Source organism: Lycorma delicatula, chromosome 7, assembly GCF_047948215.1.
Source record: "Lycorma delicatula isolate Av1 chromosome 7, ASM4794821v1, whole genome shotgun sequence".
NCBI lineage: Eukaryota > Metazoa > Arthropoda > Insecta > Hemiptera > Fulgoridae > Lycorma > Lycorma delicatula.
In genome coordinates, this window is record NC_134461.1 from 120,824,711 (window position 1) to 120,849,733 (window position 25,023).

Here is a 25,023-nt window from a genome sequence, read left to right on the forward strand (position 1 = left end):
TAGTTGATCAATTTCACTGAAATTTAGATATGCTGTAATAGTCTGAACTTGTGCATGAAAAAATTTAATGAAGATGGTTTTTTCTGTTTTTCTCTTCTTCTTCTTCTCCTCCGGGCCAGAGCCTGCAGTTAAGTATTACATAGCCCAGGGAAGTATCCTTTACTCTAAAGGGTCTCCACGATGAAGATTAGTTGAGTTGTTCTCGAGTTACGTTCAATTTAAGATTTCAAAAATTTGAACGGGGCATGTTGGAAGCATAGTTCATTACGTGATGCTGTAATAAAATAACGAAAAGTCTTGTGTTTTTTCGTTATTATAATCATTTTTTTACTAATCTGTGCGAATCTATTATTTTTTTACATTTTTAAAATAATCACTTTTCACATTTTTAAAATCACTCTCTGATTAAAATATCGAGGCGGAGTGGGAGTGTCGTCTAGGCCTTTCATCCAGAGGTCCGTGGTTGAAATCCCGATCAGGCATGGTATTTTTTCATACGCTACAAAATTTCATTTTCATATTCCAGGCACAAGCTTCAAATTTCTGTGGTAATATCACCTCAAACCAAAAAAAAAAAAAAAGAAAAAAGACCAATAATAATTGAAAAGCTTTCTTCCTAAAATGCACAAGAATAATGAGAAAATATTGTTTAATTATGCAATCATCAGGATATATTTATTGAATAATTTTTGCGCGTTTCATGCATGTATTAAAAGTGAAGATAAATTTTTTTTGTGAAAAAATTTATGTAATGAAATATAATTACAAGATTCGCCGGAAAAATTCGGGGAATAAGCAGTCTAAATACTTTATTATATTAATAGAGTTATAAAGCTTTAAATTGACCAGCAAATACTAGTATTTTAAAAATTTATTTATATGATATAGAAAGAAATATTGTCTTTTTTTTATAAAATAATAATGCAATGCGGTACTTGAAATGTACCGCATTGCATTATTATTTTATTATTATTTATTTTAGAACCACTTACTTTAAACGAAGCAGGTAAATAATTACTTCATAGCTATACCCAACCTTGCCCAAAACTGGCGTTAAGTATTTTAATATATATTTCGATGTTAGTAACAGAATTACTCGAAAAAAACGCAGTTTAACGGATCCAGTTTTAATCTGCTTTTAAAAAAAATGCATTTTAAAGTGCAAATTGTATTGTTTTGTTTGAATTTGCTTCAGCGTTTGATAAATTAAAAAAAAATTATATCTTGTGTATATATATATATATATATATATATATATATATATTAAAATGTTACCTTATAATTTGCAGAAAATAAATTTGCAAAAATTCCCTTATTGCAATTAAAATATAATTGAATAAATATTTACCTATTCCAGCTTGGAAGAAGACAGCGAAAGACAGTATACAGGCATCCGGAATCCACTGAAGGTGTGTCATATCATAATTTGGTTTACTATCCAAATAAAAATAAAACGCAATTATAAGTTGAAGTATAGAACATACTATTCCTGATATAAATAAAGCTGGTTTTCTTCCTAACCATTCAACAATAAACATGCCTAATATACTAGTTATTAAAAGTAAAAATGCAAAAATGATCATGCATTCTTCAGGTCCGATACCCCCGTTGCTAGGTAATGTTGTTGACATATAAGACTTCATTGTGCTTATTCCACCAAATCTTTGCATTATACTTAATGTCATTACAATAAATGTAGCTCGTCGTGTTCCTTTTGTCCTTAAAAGGTCTAACCATTCCCCACGAGATTCCATTTCCTGTTAAAATAATAATAAAAATACATAAATTCATAGACATGAGAATATAAAATTAAATTCCGTTTTTGACATGACAGTTGTCTTTTAATAAAAAAGATACTTTTTACTGAAATTTCCTGTGTGACCGAATTACCATTATTATTAATCTATATATATATATATATATAATTAACAGTAATGGAACAGCGCCGTCAATAGTGTCGTAGTTCTTACAATAAACATATTATAGTTTTATAAAAAAAAAAATAGAAATGAAGTGTTTTTAATATCTGAGATTAGTATTTAATAACGGATTTACTTCTGATATTCAAAATTATTTTTATAACGAATAAAATTCCATACTAAAATGTATTTTATCAAAAAATAAGGTGCTGCAAGTATTTTATTAATGGAATATTTTTAAATTTAGTCAGTACATTAATTTATTTGTTCGTGCTAAAGTATGTCATGTTATAATTTTAAGTAATAACTAATATTTTAAACAATCAGGTTTATGCTAACGGATTTTTTTTTAGAAACACCTTTAACTTTTTTTTCAAATAATCTGTTTAGATCAATAACATTTAGATTGTTCATAGTGTGTTTTTTATTACAAAAAAATAACCACCAGTAATAACTGAAGCTGAAACCAGGATAATAGGTTGAGAACAGCACATATCACTCGCTGAAGTTGGTAGCAGTGAAAACTGAAATTTTTTTAAAATAAATTTATAAAAAAAAGAGAAACAAAAAAACTGTTAATATAAAATTTAATTTCTTTTATTGTAATATTAGCCCACCGGTCTAGTGGTTAACTGAACATCGCAAATAAGTTGTTCAACAGCTGATTTTCGAAGCCAAAAGTTCAAGATTCAAATCCTAGTAAAAGTTATTTGCTTTAATACGGATTTGAATACTAGATAGTGGTTACCGGTGTTCTTTGGTGGTTGGGGTTCAATTAACTACACGTCTCAGGTATGGTCGGTGTGAGTCTGTACAAGACTACATCTCATCCTCATTTCATTGGAACGTGGGCGGGGGGGTTGCTTATTGTTCAGTAGTTGAACAGATTACAACGTGTATATTAGGCAGATAAAAAAAATATATAATATTGTAAGAAAATTCTTATTTTTAAATTGATTTATTGATTTTCAAATTGATGTAATATGCTCACTTACAGTGATAGAAAAAATATTACTTAAAAATTTTTTTTTTTTCTTTATAAATTTGTTTTTTAATGCGCCTTTTTTATATTTTATTTTGTATCTAATATAATCTTTTTATGTACTTCATGATTTCCGGTGATAGTTTTAAAATTGAAATGCGCATTTAATTCTAAATATTTGCTCTGTGTTAATGGTAAGCGTTTTCTACTTTTTCGAATTATTAATCGTAAGTGTCATTTTGTATGTGTGTTGGGTTCGTGTTAATCTAGATATAAAATTACATTTTTATTCAACTTTGGGTACTTACGTATTAACGCCACCAATATTTATTTTATAAATATAATTTAACCAAACTTAACCTACGCTCGCTTCGCTCGCTAACCTTGACTAATTAACACCGTAATTTTTTGAGTATTTATTTAATAAATTAAGTAATTATTGCTATTTGGTTATATAAATAATTGCTGAATTTATTAAATAAATACTCAAAAAATTACGGTGTTAATTAGTCAAAGTTAGCGAGCGTAGGTTAATTGGTTAAACTATATTTATAAAATAAATAAATATAAATAACCATTTATATTCTGTTTTGAATCTGTTTCGGCCCATTTTCCACCGAAATCCGATTGACTACTTTGTTTTTAAATAAAGCTGTAGCTGCGGTGGCGTTAATACATAAGTACCCAACTTTGTTTTTATTAATTTTAGTTTTATATAGTGTCTTTTGTTTTTTAATCAACCGATATATTTTCAAGTTAACCGGTTTTAGCCGTTTTTTTCTGTTTTTTTTTTATTTTTTTTTTTATTATTTATAATTTTAATAAATAAATTTATTTATTAGTGCATATATTAAAATTACATAAATTCATTACGTGTTTATTTATTGTGTTTCTTTATTTTTCCCTTACTAATCAAAGCAGATTATTTTCTAGTTTTCTATATTTTGGCTATAATAACCTTTAACCCTTTGTTTATATAATGTTTCTTAAAAATGAAGCTCTTATCTGTGACATATAATGTTTCCGAGTTACCTTTTGAACTTGTGAATTCATTACATCCATTTCTTCTTCAATCGATGTGTCGTCTTTCCCTTTTTGACTTTTTGAATTTCTTAACCATGAATACGATTTATTCGCATCAGTACGGTTATGTCTCATCAGTAAATAATGCGGTGATTCCGGAATAATCACAATGCAAGCGAAATATATCATCGGAATAATAGAAGATGCTATATTTAAAGTTAAGTAAGAACAAAGACGGCCGATTAAAAATTCAAATATCGTTCCCGACGTCATGAGAACAGAAAATAATCCGCTGATTGCTCCTCTTATTCTAGTTTCTGCTATTTCTGCTAAATACAAAGGTGAAACGGTAAATGTAATACCTTCTGCGATTCCGGCTAAAAAACGTGATACATATAATAAATCCGCTCCGGTTGCAAATGTTGTTAATAACCATGATATTTGGAAAATAATTGCAGTTACGAAAAATGTTGGTTTACGCCCAAATAAATCCATGATGTAACCAGCCGGTATAGGACTGATCATGTCACCAAAATTTAATAACGATACTACCCATGATCGTTGTTCTGCCGTTAAATTGTACGGAATTTCGCCTGTTGATAATTTGTGTTGAAAAGGTGACGGCCAGCCGGTCCATGTTCCAACGATTAGTATGCCTAGACCTCCTGTAAAAATTTTTCAATTGAATTCTTAGCTTATTACAGTTAGATATAATTAATTTTTATTTACTACATAATTTAGATGTCGGTTTACATAATTAAAAATTTTTTTTTATTTTTATAAAATTTAAAATTGATGGAATTAAGTTTCAAGATTGCAGGACAATTAATTTCATTTCACTTTGAACAAAAATTCTTCTGAATAGTACAAGATTAAAGTGGAGAAGAAGAATGCAACAAATGGTTATTGAAAAACAGTCTTGATAATGAGAGGTAAAAGCTAATAAGAATTATTAGCAAAAGATTTATAAAAAAATAAAAAGTAAATACAAATGGAAGTGTGTGATTTATTTATAAGAAAACAATTCGTTAATTGCATTTGACCCGGTCAAAAAAATATTAATTTAAAAAGAGTTTCACCTGAATCAGAAAACGGGTATGAAGATAATCGATATTCAAACTAACCGACCCGATCGTAGAAGAGGAATAAATCAAAGTTGTTGAATGTCGGAAACCTTTATATATATATATATATATATATATATATATATATATATATTAATAAATAAAAGCAGGAAGAAAAGGCTTAAAAAATACTGGTATTTAGGTACCATGCTATAGAACATTGAAAAAAATAAATACGTAATAAAAACTAACAATAACATTACCTAAGTTTTAATTATAAAGAAATAGTTATTATGTAGTTAGATAGAATTAAAATTAAAGAAGCGTCTTAGGAAGTATAATTTTAAAGTGCCCTTCTGTATTGATGTGAAACGGATATTAAGAAAAATAGAAAGGCTGGATATATTTGAAATATAGGCTCGAAAAAGGTTGTTGAAGAAGATTAAATAGACAGCGTGAGACTAGAACAATTCAGAATAGGAAATCTTAATTGACTAAGACATACCACGAGAGGAAAAGAATTGATTAAAACATAAATAGATCAGTAGAAGGAGGCCGGAAATGATTAAAGATGATAGACGATCTCAAAGAAGTGGGAGATATTAAGAACTCAAATGTTCAGCTGTAAATTGAAGAGCACACGGTGGAAAAGATATGTCCCAGGACAAATAATCATATAATACGTATAAATTATATATACATTTCTTTTTGTTGATATAGAGGTAAGGGATTTGTATCCGCTTTATTTTAGTTGGAGGTATTATTTTAATTTTTAAATATTCCTCGTTATTTTTTTGGGTTTAACATTAACGTGTCGATGTTAATAAATATATCCGTGTTATATATATATATATAGTTGAGTTGTAGCATTTTTTAGTTCTTTTGTGGTTAGAACTCTGTTGTGTGTTCTCAGTTGAATGTAACTGATACACTTAAAGGAAACGAAGCTCACTATTATTTTGTTACCGATTTCCGATATTATATTTTTTTTTTTTTATCGATTCTGTATGAATTTATTGGATGGAATGCGATTCAGTGTGCGAGTATGTTACATACTCGTACACATACATGCGCGTACGTAAGTAAAATGTTACATTTTACTTACACACGCGCGCTTCTATATGTTTATATACATTTACCTGCATAATTTTCAAGGAGCTGTAAAAGTATTATAATTTAATTTTATTCAGTAAAATGTAAAAAATGAAATTTACCTCAAGGATATTATTTGAAGATGGAGTTCGTTTGTTAGCAAATAATGTAAAAAAATCGACTTTACTTCATTTATTTCTTGAGACAATAACCAAATTAACCCAATTTTCATGCAAATTTTGCCTTTTGTAACTACTAAAACATACATATTTGTACTCCGAATACTCTTGACTAGCCGGCTTTCACGTTCTATTATTACTACTAGCACTTAGGTTTAGATACCTGTAGTTTTGTAGTCGTATTTCATGCAAAAAACCCCTTTGTGACTTATTTAGTGATTATTTAGTATAGTCGTACATGCATATTTAGGTTTACAGTATTTTAATCGACTCGCCAGTTAAATTTTTAAAAAAATACCTCATGCAAAACATGTTATATCAATACAATTTCCACTAAAGGTCATGCACAATGATTAAAATCGTGAAACATTTACATACTATAATATGTATTTATATGTAAGTTGCATTATTAGACATCCAACAGGCTTTTTATAAGGTATAATTTCCTCGTTTGCTCTATAAATAAAAATTAAAACGTCCTCAACCCTACCTTGTGTTGCAGAATTATCTTTAGGGACGTTTCCCTCAAGTAAGATGTAATGAAGAGTTATCAAAATTTTTTGACATTAGGTCGGATGTCCCTCAGGGCTCTGTACTAGATCCTGTGTTATATTCCATATTCACAGCGGACGTTCCAGCCCTGGAAGATTGCATCGTCGCCACATTTGCCGATAACACTGCTATCCTTGCCGTTAACGAAGACCCTGACCTATCCTTACGGGAACTGCAAATAGTATTAGACCTTGTTTGCGTACGGCAGAAAAAATGGAAGATTAACGTTAATCAGGATAAATAAAAGCACGTCACATTTGCCATGAGAAAGGGCGACTGTCCCAGTGTGTAACGGATGGTGTCTTCATCCCGTAAACAGAGAGTATGCGCTACCTAGGGCTAGATCTGCATTTGACCTGGTCGTGTCACTTGAGAAGAAAACAACTGAACGCGAAGTATAGGGAACTGCATTGGCTGCTACGGAGAAACTCACGCCTCATGTTGTTCAACAAAGTTCTGATTTAGAAAGTTATCCTGCGATCAATCTCGACTTAAGGCGTGGAGTTATGGGGAACAGAAAGTAATAGTAGCATAGATATCATACTACGCTTCCAGGTAACGGGAGCAATTGCAGAGGTACCATGGTTCACACGGTATGATGAGATTCATGAATATGTGGAGCTTCCGGTGGTTTGTGAGGTTGCGGGACAGCGCAGTGTTAAATACCAACGAGTTGAAAATCACGTTAACCACTTAGTAATCGGTCTGCTTTATAACAACAGGGACGTCCGAAGGTTGAAACGTCATGTGCTTGACTTAGGGGCTACTGATTTGATAAATGACAACGCCAAATCTAGTGATATTATTCTTGTTTACTTTATTTCTTTTTTTTTATTAATTTAATTTTTTTAAATTTATCAATATTTTGTTTTTATAGACTATGAGAAGTGTTGACAGAAATATCTTTTCCAATGGATTACTGATAACTATTATTATGAATTACTTATTATGGGAGTTCCTTAATTTCCCCTTGTCATGTATTTCTTATCAAACGATTTACTTTTTGTTCCACTTAAGGAGCCGATTGTATATATACTGGTTGTAGAAAAAAAAAATGAAAATGTTATATATATATATATATATATATATATATATATATACACGTGAGTGTTGTGTTTGTACACATATGCACATTGTACGTGATAAGTAATGGATTCACTTTTTTTATTGATATATTTCTTTTTTCATAGAAATTTAAAAATATTGATACATATAAGTTTTTTTTTGTTGTCGGTTAATTTGTTCCTTGCATTTCATCATTGTTATTTATTTAATTCCGTATGAGTAACTAGTAAATCATTCATTTACTCTTCAATAAATAGAACAGAAAAAGATAAATTACGTTATCTGATTACACTTCATGTGTGAGATTTTAAATTAAATAATAAATAAATATTTAATTTTTTTACTATTGGCCGTTTGGTGGAGAATATTTTATTTGCATTCAGTTTAATAAAATAGTTGTTTATAATTCTTATATAAATATAATATTTACCGTTATTTAGTTATTTTTTACTATGATAATTTCATTGTATCTATGTTTAGAATGGTTTATTGCGATTTAAAAATATTCGACAGAAATATTCAAGAATGTTGGCAAAAATACTGAGATATATATATATATATATTTTTTTTTTCTTTAATTAGTGAAATATATTACGAATCCATTAGGCTTTCAGTTCACGAAAACAAAGTAATCCTGGTTAAATCTGGGCAAACGCTAAGCCTCTGTAATCACGTTAATTAACCTTCCCTTTGAATATGGGACCCACTCAAAATAAAAATAAAGTTTTTTAATGCTCAAAACGTATTACGTTAAACAATAAAGTCACCGAGATAATTTAATACCCCTCCTTCGATGGAGAGCTCCCAAATTTAAAAAAAGAATTCGAAAAAATTTTGAAATGCAGTACTTTACCAGCTTGGCTGGAAGATTATCCAATTAATTGCCGGCCTTTTTTGAACTATATAAAAAAATCCCTTTCGACATGCCGGAAGGCGGAAGTAGATTTCACCGCTGTTGAGTAGAGGATAAAAAAGATTTCCACCTTAAAGTTAAGTAAAACGTCAAATTTCAACAAATAATGGTTGCGTGTGAAAAACGTTTCATATGTTTAGTATAAGAAAGACAAGCCCCATCTTCTTACAATTCCAGCTATATTTTGGTCATCCCTTGCTGTAAGGGTTGATCATATCATAAATTCTTACAGACAAAAGTTTTAGGTAATGTTTAACGACCACTTTAAACAGATTCGAACTGTGCCTACTAAGGGAGGTATAATGTTTTTCTCTTCAAAACCACATTTTCTCCACCCCTTGGGCCTATGGTGTGTGATATCAAAAACCTTTACTTATATATGTTTTAGACCCTTATCCAAAGAGCTTAAACGAATTTGATATTTTACTTAATAGAAAGTTAAAGCGATATTCTGTTTTTTCGAAAAAGCTTTCCCCCATTTCCACCCCTATGATCCGATATTGACCGTTAACGAACTTGACCGAGATTTTGGTACGAGTTATTTTTAAGGAGCAATTTGAAAGTGATTATATATATATATATATATATATATATATATATATATAATCACTTTCAAATTGCTCCTTATATATATATATATATATATATATATATATATACTTTTGAACTGACGGTGGTTTTGGGGTCTGCGGATGTGAAACACGAAGATATGACGAAATTTTCCGGAAGTAGAATCATGGACCCATTACATTAGATAGCTTTCTTATGAAATCTACCTAAAATCGTTACTCGAAATTGGAACTGGATTTTGACTAAAAAAATAGATTGAACTATCGAAATTCTCTCTGAAAACTTTATTATAACAGAGCATCGAATTTGTTTGGGTTCATTATTCTGGAATGTTGGACAGTTTATAGAAAACTTTCGTTGAAACGATGGAAGACATTCGTTATGGAGTGAAGAAGATCAAGGGTGTTTTACAGTCATATTACGAAATGATCAATCTCTACCGCTGGAACGTTTTTTTTTACTAACCACTTCTTTATTTTTAAAAGTTGATAAAATTTTGTATTGAGTAAATTTGAAGTTTTTCTTAACTTTAAGGTGTAGCTCTTTTTTATCCCCTACTTAGCACCGGTGAAATCCTGAGGTGGATTTCTGGTGGATCTTTCGGCGTGCCGAAAGAGATTTTGTTTAGTGTATTATCTATATTCATAGCCATTTTATATTATGTTTATTAAAGAACTGTTTAATTGGGTAAATCTCTCCCGGTATATGTTATTTTACTCCATTAAAAGGTTTCGTTATCGTTTGTTGTTTTAATTTTATTTATTTCTATTTTTATATCCGTAATTTTCTGCTGTTTGAAAAATAGTGTTTAATTCTTCTTTTTCTGGTTTCTTTAATGATAATTTGTGTAATTTATCTATCATGTATTTAAAAGTCGCTAATTTATGTTCCGTTGGGTGATTAGAATCGTGTAACATCGATAACATAATAGCTTACGATTCGTACAATTGATAACATTATAGCTTACGATTCGAATCACTCAAATGAACATAAATTTTGGTTTGTAGATACACGATAGATAGACTACATAAATTATAATTAAAGAAGCCAGCATACAAAAGAGATTTAAACGTTATTTTTCAAATGTAGAAAATAACGAGTATTAAAAAAATTATTAGAAAAGTGAATAAAAATTAAAATAAATTAAATGAAATTAAAATAACAAACGATAAAGAAACTTTTAAATGGTGTAAATTAACATTTACTGGGAAAACAATTAAACAGTTATTTAATTTATTCCCCTCTTCTATAAACTTAAATATTCTGTTTTGTTTTTTTTTTATGGTTCTAACTCTTAATTTCTATTATTAATAGCCGAGAAAGTCGTGCAATACTTTGACAATTTTGTTTTTCTTTCATGAAATTCTTTAAACGTGTTACGCTTTAATACGTAGATAAAAGAAAAAACCCGTCGGGCTGGTCTAGTGGTAAAACTCGTCATGGTAAGTCAGCTGATTTCGAAGTCGAAGGTTCTGAGGTTCAAATCTTAGTAAAGGTTATTTTCTTTTATTCGGATTTGAATACTTTATCGTAGATACCAATTTTCTTTGATGTTTGGGTTTCAATTAATCATATGTATCAGGAATAGTCGGCCTGAGTCTGTTCAAGACTATAGGTTTATTGATACATATACAGTTACGTTCGAGTCGCTAATAACTTTAATTCTTGTTGCGACTATAAATAAAAATATATTAAAAATAAATAAATTTAGTATTTATTCTTTTAATGTAAATGACGAGGACCAGTTATTCTATCATGTAAAAATGCAATGATAACGCTAGAGCAAAATAGAATAAAACACATGTTAGGCTGTATTTATGTTCTCGTTAATGATTACTTATTTTAAGTAGTTGAAATTTGCTGTTGATTAACAGTTGATACACTATGTACTAATACTTTTTTAACAGCCTCAATTCAGTTTCATTTACTTTAGGGTTTTAAATATAATTTCAAAAAAATCCTGTTGTCTGCTGGAATAAATTTTAGTTGTAAACATCATGAGGTAACACTTCCCGTAATCCCCCCCTGTAGTAAACACTTCCCGTAATAATATTTTTTTCTAATTAAAAAAAGCAATCCGTACGGAATAAGTGATGTCTGTTTTTATTATTTTTAGGATAATTGAACCACATGTGGTAATAAAGAAACGGTTTTCTAGTAAACGGCTTGTTAGGAAGGGATTAGATACAATTGCAACTATTGACAATAGTACAGCATTTTATTTTATCCTCATTGGGAGGAAAAATTGGTAACTATCTTTTAATAGCGCATGTGATTTTGCTTTCATAGATTTATTTATTCAGTTTTATAAAAATATGCTAAAAAAATATTTTTTATCTATATCTTCGGGACTTTCATAACCTATTCTATTCGTAAAAATTATGGAAAAAGTTCATATAAATATATATCCTAAAATGTTTCGTTTGCGAGTTGGTGCCAGTGAAAGATTTCGCTCAGATTTTTTGTTACCCCGGTGAAATGAAGTCGCACTGAAATTTTTGGGATGTTAAATAGGGGCAGAATTTGTGATTTCTCATGGTTTTTTGACCTCAAAAATCGAATCTCAAATAGGTCCCAGCCCCATATCTACTGCAATTTTTTATAAATCTCGGGGAAAAAAAAATCAATAAATTGGGGGTAAAAAACCCTGTTTTTTTATGTTTGACATACAACTTTATTAAATGGGTAATAAACACATAACAATTTTAACAAAAGTTATAGAGAATTTAATTCTGAACAAAATGATGTAAGATAAGGTGAATAAAACAAAAAATAGAAAAATTCGAATTTTATTTAGAAACAGTACACCAGACCAAATTGCATTATACGTACCACTTTATAATAAATGTTAAAAAATGAGCCCGCCATTTTCAACACATTTCTTGGTACGCATCTGTACTGCTTTTGTTGTTCTTTTTATTTCTTCAGAACTGTTCTTAAGTTGCTCAGCCGCATCCGTAATGCGGATAATTAATACCTCATATAAATATTGTATTCATTCAACTTATACCATTTTGTCCAGAATTAAATTCTCTGCAAGTTGTGTTTAAAAGTTTTGCGTGATTATTACACATTTAACAATGTTGTAAGTCAAACATAAAAAACAGGTTTTTTTTACAACAGTTTATTGGTTTTCACCCCCATATTTCTCAAAACTACTGTAGATACGGTCTAAAGATCTATTTTATTTATTTTTCAGGTCAAAAATTGTAACATATCACTAATTCTGCACCTTAATTAACGTCCTACAAATTTTAGTACGACCTCATTTCACCGGGATGGCTAAAATCCGAGAGAAATCTCTTCACTAGCCGTAACTCGCAAACTAGGAATTTTAGAACATATGTTTAAATGAACTTTTTCCATTTTCACGAGTAGAATAGGTTATGAAAGTCCCACGAGAACTTCGTGATACGCTATATATATATACTCTACACACACGCGCGCGCGCACGAGTATATAAAATCAATAAAGACTAAATAAATAGTTTACAAAAAAAAGTTATTTTTTGTAAACTGGTATTTTCCGTTATACGTTCACTGTTCTATTTTATTCAAGAGGAAAACTGGAATACAGCAAAAGTTCATGTAAAGAAATTTTAGGTTTAATAAAAATATAAACAAATTACAGCTAAATACAATTAAGTAATTAGTTATTTTTTAAATTTAATAAATTCAGTTACGTTCTTATTACTACTGAATTAACTTAGAAGCGTACCTGTGAATCCAGCAAAAAGTTGTCTCATATGTCCAACATTGTAATTAGACCACATATTTAAAAATAAGTGTTTGTCTTTTCAGTATGTTTAATTTTAGTCGCTACACTTTAACTAAAGAAAGCTGCTGTCCCACAGTGGTTTAAGAGAAGTAAAAATAAACTGTTTAAGAATGAAAACAAAAGAGATAATTATCAGTATATTTGATGTTTTATGTTCTAAAATGGAAACAGAATAATTGTTAATAAGATTATTGTTTCACTGTATTTCAAGACAAAAATTATCTTTAAAACACTTTACTGCCTGTATAAAATGAAGATAATAAGGTCAAATTTTTGTAATACACGTATTTTTATCGCATTTTTAAATTACTCTCTAATGAAATACAAAATAAATTTTTTGTTCGTTAAATTAATAAAATATTGTTTTAAATAAAATCAGTAATTTTTTTGCGTAATTTTAATGTATGCTAATGTTTTTCTGTTGTACCAAAACAGTAATAATAACAGCGTCCACAATAATAAATGACATTAACAGTATTAAATAATTACTAAAAATTTGTAACGCTACAAAAATTAAATATTTAGGTAAACTTATATTATTTACTTAATTATTCCAATATTTAATTTTAAAATATTTAAAAATTTTTAAAATTTATTACATAAGAATTATATTACATACTAGCAGACCTGGCAATGTTTCCCTATTGCTAGATTTGAGTATATATTTAGATTAAATGAACACAATTTAAACTTGCATATGGCTGCAAAATAATCACAATTAATACTGAACATTAAGAAACCTACTTAAAAATTTCACAAAATTTATAACATTTCACTTTTTAAAAAAAAGTCAGAATGTAAACAAATCCAATTGTCAAAACAGCACTACCTATCGGATTTAATTCAAACTACTCTCTAAACACTTGTCAAAACAGCACTACCTATCGGATTTAATTCAAACTACTCGCTAAACACAGTAGTCGTTTCAAAATGCCCATAACTTTCTTTCTACTGGTCAGATCGAGGATTTCAATACCATTAAACCTTCTCTGGACAACGCGAATCATTTTGCAAAAACCCGCGCGTAATTGGTCCAGTAGTTTTTAAGTCTGTAGCGGACACAGTCATACGAAACATTGCCTTTTATATATATAGAAGAAGAAAAGCGTCTGAATGTATATTTGTTAAGTAAATATCTTGACAGCGGCGCCACCTAGGAGTATAGTTTTTGCAGACATTTTTCTTTTCACGTAACTTATATTCTGAATATGAAGCAAATCGGACCATAAATACAATTTTTCGAAGTATCTCGACTCCCAGCGCCACCTAGCGGGGATTCAAACTAATTCAGAAATCTTTGCGGGCGTGCGCACAACAACTCACCAAAGTTTCATCGCAATCGGATGAATGGTATAGAAACGCATAAGGGAAAAACAAACATTCATTTTTGTATATGTAGTAGATTTAGAGTAGTAAATCAGCTATTACTTTACAAAATGCAATTAATATTATGTTATTAACTTCTCATTATGGCTTTTTATTTCAACATACATATACAGTATTTTATTGTCTCTAAATTAATTAAATATGGGATTATTAAGCTGTAATGTTTCAAATCCCTAGTGCAAGTTTTATTATCTTCATTTATTAATTTGGTTTTATCAAATAATAATGCACTTTTAAATTAAAATCGATAGAATCACTTTGTTGTTGATGTATCGGGTTCGGTGATAAGAATAGTACGCGCTCTTTACTATTGGTATTTGATTTATTTAATAATAAATTACAGTACACAGAACCTGTAAGGAGATTAACTGTGATCAAGACATTTAAATTGTCTGAAGAAATAGTCCATTCTATAGTTCCTTTACGACCTATCTAACCACCTGGAAATGTTTCGTTTAAATTTTGTCGTGCTCTTAGATAAGTGACGTGGCACCCCATCTTGCAGAAACCAACTATTATCTAATTATTATACAAACTTTTCTGGATATTTGATTTTGGGTAACAAGTTGCAGTAAGCATATCCTATAAGATTTTCATCTAAAATAAAAGGTCTTACTGCAGTGTAACTCTGCTATAACGGGGTTGTCGGGGGACTTACATGACGCCCTCGTTATAGGCTAACCGCGTTATTTTGAGAAGTAAATTTTAAATCACAAAAGGGATCGTTAAAAAAAAATAGGAAAAAATCAAGCAATAATAGTTTAATAGAAAAAGCCAATACAGTATAACGTGTACAGTATAGAAACAAGTTAGTTATCCTATTTTATTTCTTCAGTTATTTTTTGGGGGGTTATAATTCGCGTTATATCCGTATCCGCGGTATATCGAGCCGCGTTATAGCGGGGCTGTGCTGTATATGATTACCAACGGTTCCTGCCCAAACGATTACTTTTGAAATTTTATTACTTCTTAAAGTTCTTGCAAAATGTGTAGCTTATAAGAGTGAAATTTATTGTTTTTTACACTGAAAAATAACTATTGTCATATTGGATAACAATTGTCCGAATAGTAGAATTAGGGTCCTCAACAAACGTCTGTAAAACATTTAATGATTTAAACTCTCGACTTCGAAATCAGCTGTAATGGGAAGACGCGTTCACCACTAGACCAACCCGGCGGGTTTTATTATTAGTGTTCGGGCCATTAATTCCAACATTAAATATTTAACGTTTGTTATCGGATATAATTCTGAAGCTAATACTAAATTTAAAAAAAAATTACTACGGGGCATCTTACCAAGTATTGTTGTTACTACTGTGATTTTTTCGTTTTTTTAAATTTGATTGCATATAACTCAAAAATAAGTAATTTATCAAGAAACGGTTTTCGCCATCGTGTTTCTCGTAAAATTTTACATTAAAATTATATATTACATATCCATTTTCCTGTTTAAAAAAAAAATTGATTCAATATGATAGACAAAACTTTCAATATGCCATAAGTAGTAATTTTGTAACTATGTAACGGGTATTTCAAAAAGGACGCACCTCCTTTGTTTAACGACGTGAATTACAAAAATATTAATGTTAATAAAATGATTATGCAATACTCAAATTACCTTTAATAAATTTATAATAGATATTCCAAATAGTTTCCTGTAATCCCAATGCAGGTTCGTACACGTTTCATAACAATTGCAGCCACTTTTCGTAATCTTTGAAATCTCACTTTCAATGTTGCCCTTCAATTCGTCAAGTGTACGAGGATTGTTTTTAAAAACTATACTTTTTAAATACCCCTAAAGGAAAAAGTCTGCCGGTGTAAGATCTGGGGTTCTAGAGGCCACAACCCTTTTCATATCAGACGATGGCAAAAACATTCCCGTAACTTATCCAGCGTTTCATTTGCAGTATGACACGTTGCTTTATCCTGCTAGAATCAACATTGTCGTTCGTGTAAATCTAACGTGGCGATAAACCGTTAAGTTGCGTTAAACTACACCATATACAGGTTTGTCAAAAAATAAAGGCCCTATTACACGACGCCGGGATATCGCACACCAAACACCAATTTACGTGCGTCTAATGGTCGTTCATGAAACGCGTGAGGATTTCAGTGCTTCATATTCAGCAGTTTTTGGCTGTTAATGTAGCCATCCAAATGAAACCGTGCCTCGCCGATGAAATAAACACGATCCAAAATTTCAATACCGTTGTCTTCAATAAGAGAACGAAACCGATGACAGTACTGTAAACGTTTTCCGTGGTATACTTGTTTCATTTCTTGAACGATACCGATGCGACGAGCATGCCATTATTAGCCCTGAAAGTTGTAGTTAGTGAAAACCCAGCCTGTGAAGATAACTTTGTGAGCGATTTTCTGGGCGAGCAAGTCAAACGTTCTTCACATCCTCCAGAACTAAAGCTGTTAATAGTGACGGTCGACCTGTGCTTTTCCGATCATCATGTACATTCTCAGCTCACGAAATTTTTTAATCAAACGCGATCTTGTTGACTTATTAGGAACTGAAGAATTGGGTAAGTTTTATCCGAAACTCGTCTTTCACTCCTTTGTAAGATTTATACGCGCAATAAGTCTCAGTAATAAATACACGTTCGTCCTTGGAAAACGACATAGTTAACACAGTAGAAACGAATTTATACTGGTATACCACTAGTACATAAGGACATTTCCACTGTTACAAGCTGCTAACCTTGAGTACAGTGTTACCAACTGACTGGTAGGAAGAAATAAAATTTACCTATGTGTATCTTCTACCTTCTTAATCTTAGGGTTGCGTCCTTTTTTAAACACTCGTTAGTTCCGCACATGTTTGTATTTCCTAGTATCCCTCAGTGTTTAAATTTTAACCCTTTCCATCCTGTACATATATATATATACACACACAGGAAGGAAAGACAAACATTTTCTGAGAATTGCAAGGCAGTTTAGTTCTTATCGGATTGTACGGAAAATGAATAGCTCTCATTTACTGACTGTAGCAGGTGAAATTTATGTCTCATTTTCTTTATTTTTTTCATATACATCTAACTCGGGATGAAAACAAGATCCTATATATAGTCCCGATCAAAATGTCTTAAAATGTTCCATTCAAAGAATCTTAAGACATTAAGAGAATCAGTATCATTCTGAAGCGATATGTACGTTTTAGAATTTTAGTCGCCAGATTTAACCGTAGCTTTAATATTTGTAATCTAACAGCAGAATTTGTATTTCTTAAAAAGGTAAAAATATTTACGTTTACTTTTCGTGAAGTAAGACGTGATTAATAGAAATAAAAACTAGATAACATAGAGAATAATAAAAAAAATGAGTTTCTGAAATGCAGTACCACGAAAATATTTTGTCTGATCTGAAAAACCAGACTGTGACGTGTTTTTGGAGTTGTTTTTAAAAGAAATGAGAGTTATTTTTTTAAAAATTAGAAATTTAAAAAAAATAGCTGGCAAACTATTGCATAACTTTCCCGGCTACATCGATCAAAAAGTTGTTTTAAGATCGAAAAAAGTTGTAAAGTAAATAATTACACAACTTGTAAAATAAAAAATTCCACAAATTCAAAAAAAAAATTAAGACAAAGATAAAAAATAAAATCGTAAAAAATTCTACGAAATTGTAAAGTAAATTACCCTTAATAGGTGATATGTTCTTACAAAATTTTTCCGTATTAAAAATATCCATAAAAATTGGTTTTATAAAGGATGAGATCGAAAAACTAAAAAACCGAATTTTTTAAAATTTGATAGCCCAAATATCAGGACAGCTTTTTTTTATTGATTTTCATTATGATTGTTAGCAAGATAAGATTTAAGCATCAAAATTTCCAAATTTCGAACAAAACAATTTTTAATTTTGGAGCTTTCCTTAACTCTGGGGAAAATTTTATAAAGTTGTGAACCGATACAAAAAAAAAAAATCTGATGTGGACACTACATGACTTCCTTGTACGCCTATTAAATTGCTTATATACATTTTTAAAAATTAAAAGTACATATAATCGTATTTCATTAATAACCTGATATATATATATAATAATTAAAGATTAATAATTATTAATAAATCAATATATTTAAATTTAAAAAAAAGTAGATGAAGTAGGATTTGAACCGATGTGCCTTTCCCTTGTAAAATCCAAATATTTCATTAATTAAAATTTTATTTGCTGTAACTCTGGAATCAGTAAAAATAAGTTACCACTTATGATATACCTTTGAAAAGCTCTCAATGAGGGCTTATTACTGTAGTTAAGAAAAAAAGCCCAAAATCCTAATGTTTCGGATTTTGGATTTTTTTTTAGACTCTTTTGGTCCAGTCGAATGTAATCAAAAGGGGAAGTGCACAACTAGATGTTACAACAGTCCTAAAACCAAAATTTCAACATCCTACGGCTAATCGTTTTTTTTGTTTTGCGAGATATATATGTGCGTACAGACGTCACGCCGGAACTAGTCAAAATTGATTCAGGAATGGTCAAAATGGATATTTCCGCTGAAATCTGAAAAGCGAAATTCTTTGCGATCATAATATTTCCTTTGCTTAGTAAAAGGAAATAAAAAGTTAATTTAAATGAAAATTGTTTAAAAATATTTAAAAAATAAACTATAAATTTTATAAGTGTTTTATAAATGCTTCTCATTTTGGCTTCGGAATATAATATTATTTCCTAAGCTACTTAACTTTTAATATTCCTTTAAGTATTAAAGAAAATTAAAAAAAAAATGTAAATGAGAAAATAGATTTTTTATAGGTGGTGAATACTTTTTTCTTATTTATTATGTGTACGTTCGAATTTGTTCAACTAGTGAACAATAAACAATCTCTTCACGGTCCAATGAGATGAGAGTGATACGTATGACATGTAAATGAGGTGCAGTCTCGTACACACTGAGGCCGACCATCCTGAAATGTACGGTTAACTGAACCCCAACCACCAAAGTACACCGGTATCCACTGTCTAGTATTCAAATCTAATATAAAAGTAAATAACGTTTACTATGATTTGAACCTCAAAACCTTTGACTTTTGAAAATCAGCTGTTAAGTGATTTACGACAAGTTTACCACTAGACCAGCCAAGCGGTCTAATAACTTTCAACAAAGTTATTTTGGAAATATCCATGTATAAGTTAAGCTTAACAAATTTGCTTAAATAAGTTTTCACCAAATGTAATAAAGGTAAAATAAGTAAAGTTCAGTAAAGGCTAAAATAAAAAAAAAATTATATTTAAAAAAATGTTTCTGAGATTTCTGGTCCCGGATCTATATTTTTATATTATTTTTTTTAAATTTCTTGGTAGCTCTATATATGAAGGATAAACTTTCAAAGAATTTCTGAAAAATATTTAAACCGAAGGGAGAAAGAGGAAAAGAACAAAAAAAACATTTATTTCAATTTTAAGAGGTGGTGATTTTTTATATATGCATTGTAGGAAACAAATTTCTTTAATAAATTTTTCTCTGAAGGAAATCGAAATTGTTTTTATCGCGAAAAAAAGTAATATTATCAAACCAGTCTGAAAAAACTTGGTTTGATATTAATCCTTTGATATAAGGCTAAAAGCATTTCATTTCGATACACATGATGTACATACGTTTTTTTTAATTTTTTTTGTCTAGATGAACTAGCGAGCTGGACCCTAAAACGTAAAGATCGGGAAAATCTAATACCCCATTTTTAACATGATCACCAAACTTTCCCTTTTAATATAGTTTATTCTAGCTATATTCGCCGGAAATAAAAACCGAACCTTAGAATTTTAACGTTTTTAACTCTGACGTATTTTCAATAAATAAAACATGCTATAGAAAAGTAAATAATAACTTCATTATTACTGGATCTAGATTTAAAAAAGAAAAAAAAATTTACTAAATGACACCATCCAACAAACAATATCAGGATGCAAAATAATGATTCTGCAATAATGATGCAAAATAAAAATTACTCCATGAATGAAAATGATTATCTAATGAATAAGTGTACAGAGCTTTCTTATTTCGTTAATACGATGAGGTACTCGATTCCGGAGAGATGTTATTTATAAAGTAATAAACGAAGTTAAGGTAAATTGGATCAACAGCTCTTTGTTTAGAGAAAATTACTGCTCTAACAATCCAACCACCCAAACTGTAAAAGAATATATGAAAAAGTAGCAAAAAATAAGGTAAAAACAAACTTAAAATTGAAAATAAAAGATAAAAAACATTGTTAAACGTTTTTTTAAAATTATTTGAACTTAATTCTGAATTTATAACATCGTATAATAATTAAAAAATTACAAAATCAATCGAACGAATGATGAATATATGGCAACGTAAAAGGATAATTAAGCATTCCATTTAATTTCTAATTTCTAGTCAAGTCACAATAATCAATTGGTAGTACAGAATGTTTAATTAGTTAAGATGTAAGTTGATGAAAAGTTTTGTTATACTACTAGATTAAATCCTTCGATGATATTAATTAAACACGAGATAGCGTTCCGCTTTTTGTTCACTTCGAACTAATCATTTAATGAAGGCGTTAAATACAATATCTTTCAGTGGACGTGTTAGCTGAAATATTGGTAAACTTAATTATGCAATAATATCAAATATATGATATATTTTTGTCGACGAAAATAAATAAAAAAAGGTTATAATATTGAACAATTTAAACATTAAGAAAAATATGTATTTAAAATGAAGTACAATCATCCAAAATCCCTGAACTGTATTGTGTTCTATGCATTGAATCTATTCGCTGATACATTCATTCATTCTCATTAAATTAAATTAAAATTTCCTTTGATGAATATAAATTATTTTTAATGCGTTAAAATCTATCATAATTGCGCATATATTAAAACAAAAAGCAGAAAACATGTAAGGTTTATTATTAATGACAGTCTTTAAAAAATCATGTAAAGCTTTTTAATTACTGTATAAAAGGGGTTTGTAAGTTTCCACTGTAAAGTAAAGCTAATTTACATAAAAACTCACCGTTCCTAATTCGCGTTAAAATTCAAATTGTTTTTTATAAGCACATGACAAGAATGATTATTATTACCATAACATCATACGTAGACGAATTAATAAACTATAGTTTAAAGTAATTATTAAATTTTCAAAAAAAAATCAGGAAAAAGAAAGAGCCATACAATTAAAAAATAAAGAAAAACATTCAACCAACAGGAAATGCAGTAAGAAGTTGTAAATGGATCACACCAGATTGGAAAAAAAAATACTCAAGATTGGATTAAAAATAATAATCTAGGGTTTTTTTTTGTTTTGTTGGGATCCCTTGAGTATTTTATGATGTTTTATTTTCTTAATTGAATTTTTTTAACCGACTTTTTTTTAACCTTCTTAATTTTTTTGTTTTTGTTTTAATGGGTATGTTTTTTTTAATAAGTTCTTGTTTCTGAGGCAGGAAACTACCGGGCGATTCTAAAAGGACTTAACAAATTTAGAAATATATAAAAAAATTGATTCAGCCACCAGCACTGTCACCGGTGTTGTTAAAAATTGATATATGGTGTGTAATGTAGTCGCTGTATATTTTGGTTTCACAATTTGCAGTGAACAACTGCAGTTCAACATAATTTTCGTAGAGTACGGTAGGGAGCCTCCTATTAGGCATACAATTTTTTCTCTTTGCACCAAACCTTCGTTGGGACAGGTTGTTCTTCCAGATAGAATGAGCGTTCTTCTTGAAGTCAACCGTAATTGATGAGCATGCTTCAAATTTTCTAAAACTTCAGTAATACGATAATGACCAAGACGGACGCCATTACTGTCATCAAGATGGGGGCATCAGATCACTACCGCCTAGAAGGCTGAGATTTTCTTGATTCTTGATACTCCCACGTCGGTTGACTGGCCATGAAGATCCAGTTGCATGGCCACCTCACTCCCCAGATTTGACCCCGCTAGATTTTTTCTTCTGGAGTTTCATTAAAGATCGGGTTTACTTACCGTCTTGACCTATTGATCTTGTTGAGGTAAGACTTCGAATTAACACCGCAGCTGTAGAGGTAACGCCCGACTTGCTGGCTACAGCCTGGAATGAAATCGCATTACAAATGGAAGCCATATCTAACCAAAGTGAATGTTGGGTGACAAACTTGATGTATTTTTCTATGAAATGAGACCTCAACCGTATCTGTAAGTTATCTAAATAAATTTTTATGTGCTTTTAAAGTTGTGAAGTTCTTTTTTGAATCACCGGTATATTAAAAGCCATTAAAAATATAAATGTATATATATATATATATATATATACACACATAGTATACGTAAACTGTAAGTAATGTAGGTGGCAGTGTTACAGTTCGTATTTAAATTAAGGGAGGGAAAAACCGATGAAATGAATTGTTGATCGAAGATCAAATTAGTTTAACAGTTTTTAAACATATTATTTGTTGTAGGAAAAATTTATAAAATAAATATATGAATACCTTTTAAATCTTATATGTGTATTAAAATAAATGTTTGTCCTGTACGCTTTCCTATACCATTCATATTGCGATGTAACCTTGTTGAGTTGTTGTGCGCACGCGCGCGAAGGTTTCTGAATTAGTTTAAACCCGCTAGATGGCGCTGGGGTCAAGATATTTCGAAAAATTTTATTTATAGTACGATTTGGCTTATATTCTAAATATGTTACTTACATGGAAATAAATACCTCTGCAAAAAATTGACCGGCTAGATGGCGGTGGGGGTCGAGATATTTGGAAAATTGCATTTATGGTTCATATTCAGAATATTTTATAGTTACGTGAAAAGAAATATTTTTGCGAAAAACGGATCTGCTAGGTGGCGCTGGGGTTGAGATATTTAGAAAAAAAGTATTTATGGATCAATTTGGCTGATATTCAGAATATACATTAGTTAAGTGAAAAGAAAAAAACTTTTAAAACTATACTCGCTAGGTGGCGCCGGTCGAGATATCTACGAAACAAACAAACAAATACAAACAGACATAATTAAAATATGATACGAACATTCCTGTGTTTCCGCTATAGACAAAAAACTACTGGACCGATTTACGTGCGGGGAAAAAGAGAAAAGTCGGAAAAGGGAAAAATCGAAAAAGGGTAAAGGGAAATTGGGAAAAAGGAGAAAATCGAAAAAAAAGGGAATAAGGAGAAAAGCAGAAAGGGTTGAAAGATGAAGAAGCGAAAAGGGATAAATTGAAACGTTAAAATTTTTGTGAAGTTCCGTAATCATTTTTTTTATGTTTTATCAAACTTTCAATTGTGTTTATTTAATATATATATATATATATATATATATATATATAGATTTGAGTATATATATATATATATATATATATATATATATATACTCAAATCTAGCAATAGCGAAGCATTTCCGGGTCTGCTAGTAATTCAAATAAAAATCTGTCCATTTACCTGGTGAAAATATAAATGGTTCCAATCCTAAAAAAGAAAACAGTATTAATCCATATATAAAATAAACTATTAATTACAAAATCTTACATCAAAGTTGTAATACTTCCCGGCATTAGTTATTTTCTTATATAGTAGAAAAATAATGATACATGAAAAAAGTTTAAGAAAATCAAAAAATTAGTATTTTTTAAATAGATAATTTTAAACTTTCATCGGCTTCCCTACTCTCATTATTCTCCCAAAGTTTTTTTTTTTTTTTGAAATCACTTACACTTGCAGGTATTTTTACGAAGCACTATTATGCTTAGGATGGCATTAAAAACGATCGGGTAAAAAATGTGCAATAAATAAAAATAGAACTTTCTTGGAAAGTTTTATTTTGCAGAAGGGAAGAATTTGGGAGCAAATTTTTTTTTAAAAGGGTAAGTAAGGACAGTATGTAAAATTTTGAAAAAATTGATTCCACAGAAACTATCTGTTTATTTATCGGGATAGTAGTGGACCTGTGGGGTCAACAACACAAAATGACGTTCAGCCCGGATAAGACCACTATGATGCTCTTCAAGGGCCATCTGGCTGGTACGCGGCGAGCCCCGTTTCAATGTCAGGCCAACGTATTAAATATGTTCAGGCTCAGAAGTACCTCGGGGCGTTCTTGGATGAATTGTTCTTGAAAGTTCTTGGTTGTAATTTTAGAGGAACCTTCAATACGTCGCGGAAAAAGTCTTTAGACCCTTCTTTGGAATTCGACGTCTGGTCAATCCTGATTGGAATCTTAACTTTAGGACCATGAACATCCTGTTCAAAGGCGTGTATGAGGCTATTATGCTATATGTAGCGCCTGTTTGGGCGGGGAAGCTAAAAGTTCAAAGCTATCAGAATATTTTACTGAGAGCCCAACGACTTATGTTACGGTAACGGGTGGTTGCTGAACCATTTCACGAGAGGCGATATTGGTGATTGCGAGTGTGAATCAATCGATATTTTTGCGATAAAGAGGCAGGAACGTTATGCCTCTTTATCGGGAAGTTGGGTGAGTTAACTTCTGAAAAAATACGGGAGATCAAGTAGCATGGATGTGATTTTGGC

General features: G+C 30.1%; 2 protein-coding genes across 4 annotated transcripts in view; one reads left to right on the forward strand and one right to left on the reverse strand.

The window, feature by feature from the left end:
- Window positions 1-13,227, reverse strand: part of LOC142327577 (facilitated trehalose transporter Tret1-2 homolog) — a 40,193-nt gene extending 26,966 nt beyond the window's left edge. Inside the window, exons 1-3 of the mRNA XM_075370748.1 lie at window positions 13,077-13,227; window positions 3,934-4,589; window positions 1,349-1,757 (exon numbers count right to left, since the gene is read on the reverse strand). Coding sequence (XP_075226863.1) covers window positions 1,349-1,757; window positions 3,934-4,589; window positions 13,077-13,131 — 1,120 coding nt within the window. The 5' untranslated portion in view covers window positions 13,132-13,227. The remainder of the gene's footprint in view (window positions 1-1,348; window positions 1,758-3,933; window positions 4,590-13,076) is intronic.
- Dys (Dystrophin) overlaps window positions 1-25,023 on the forward strand; it is a 1,915,508-nt gene that overhangs the window by 406,955 nt on the left and 1,483,530 nt on the right. The window lies entirely within an intron of this gene.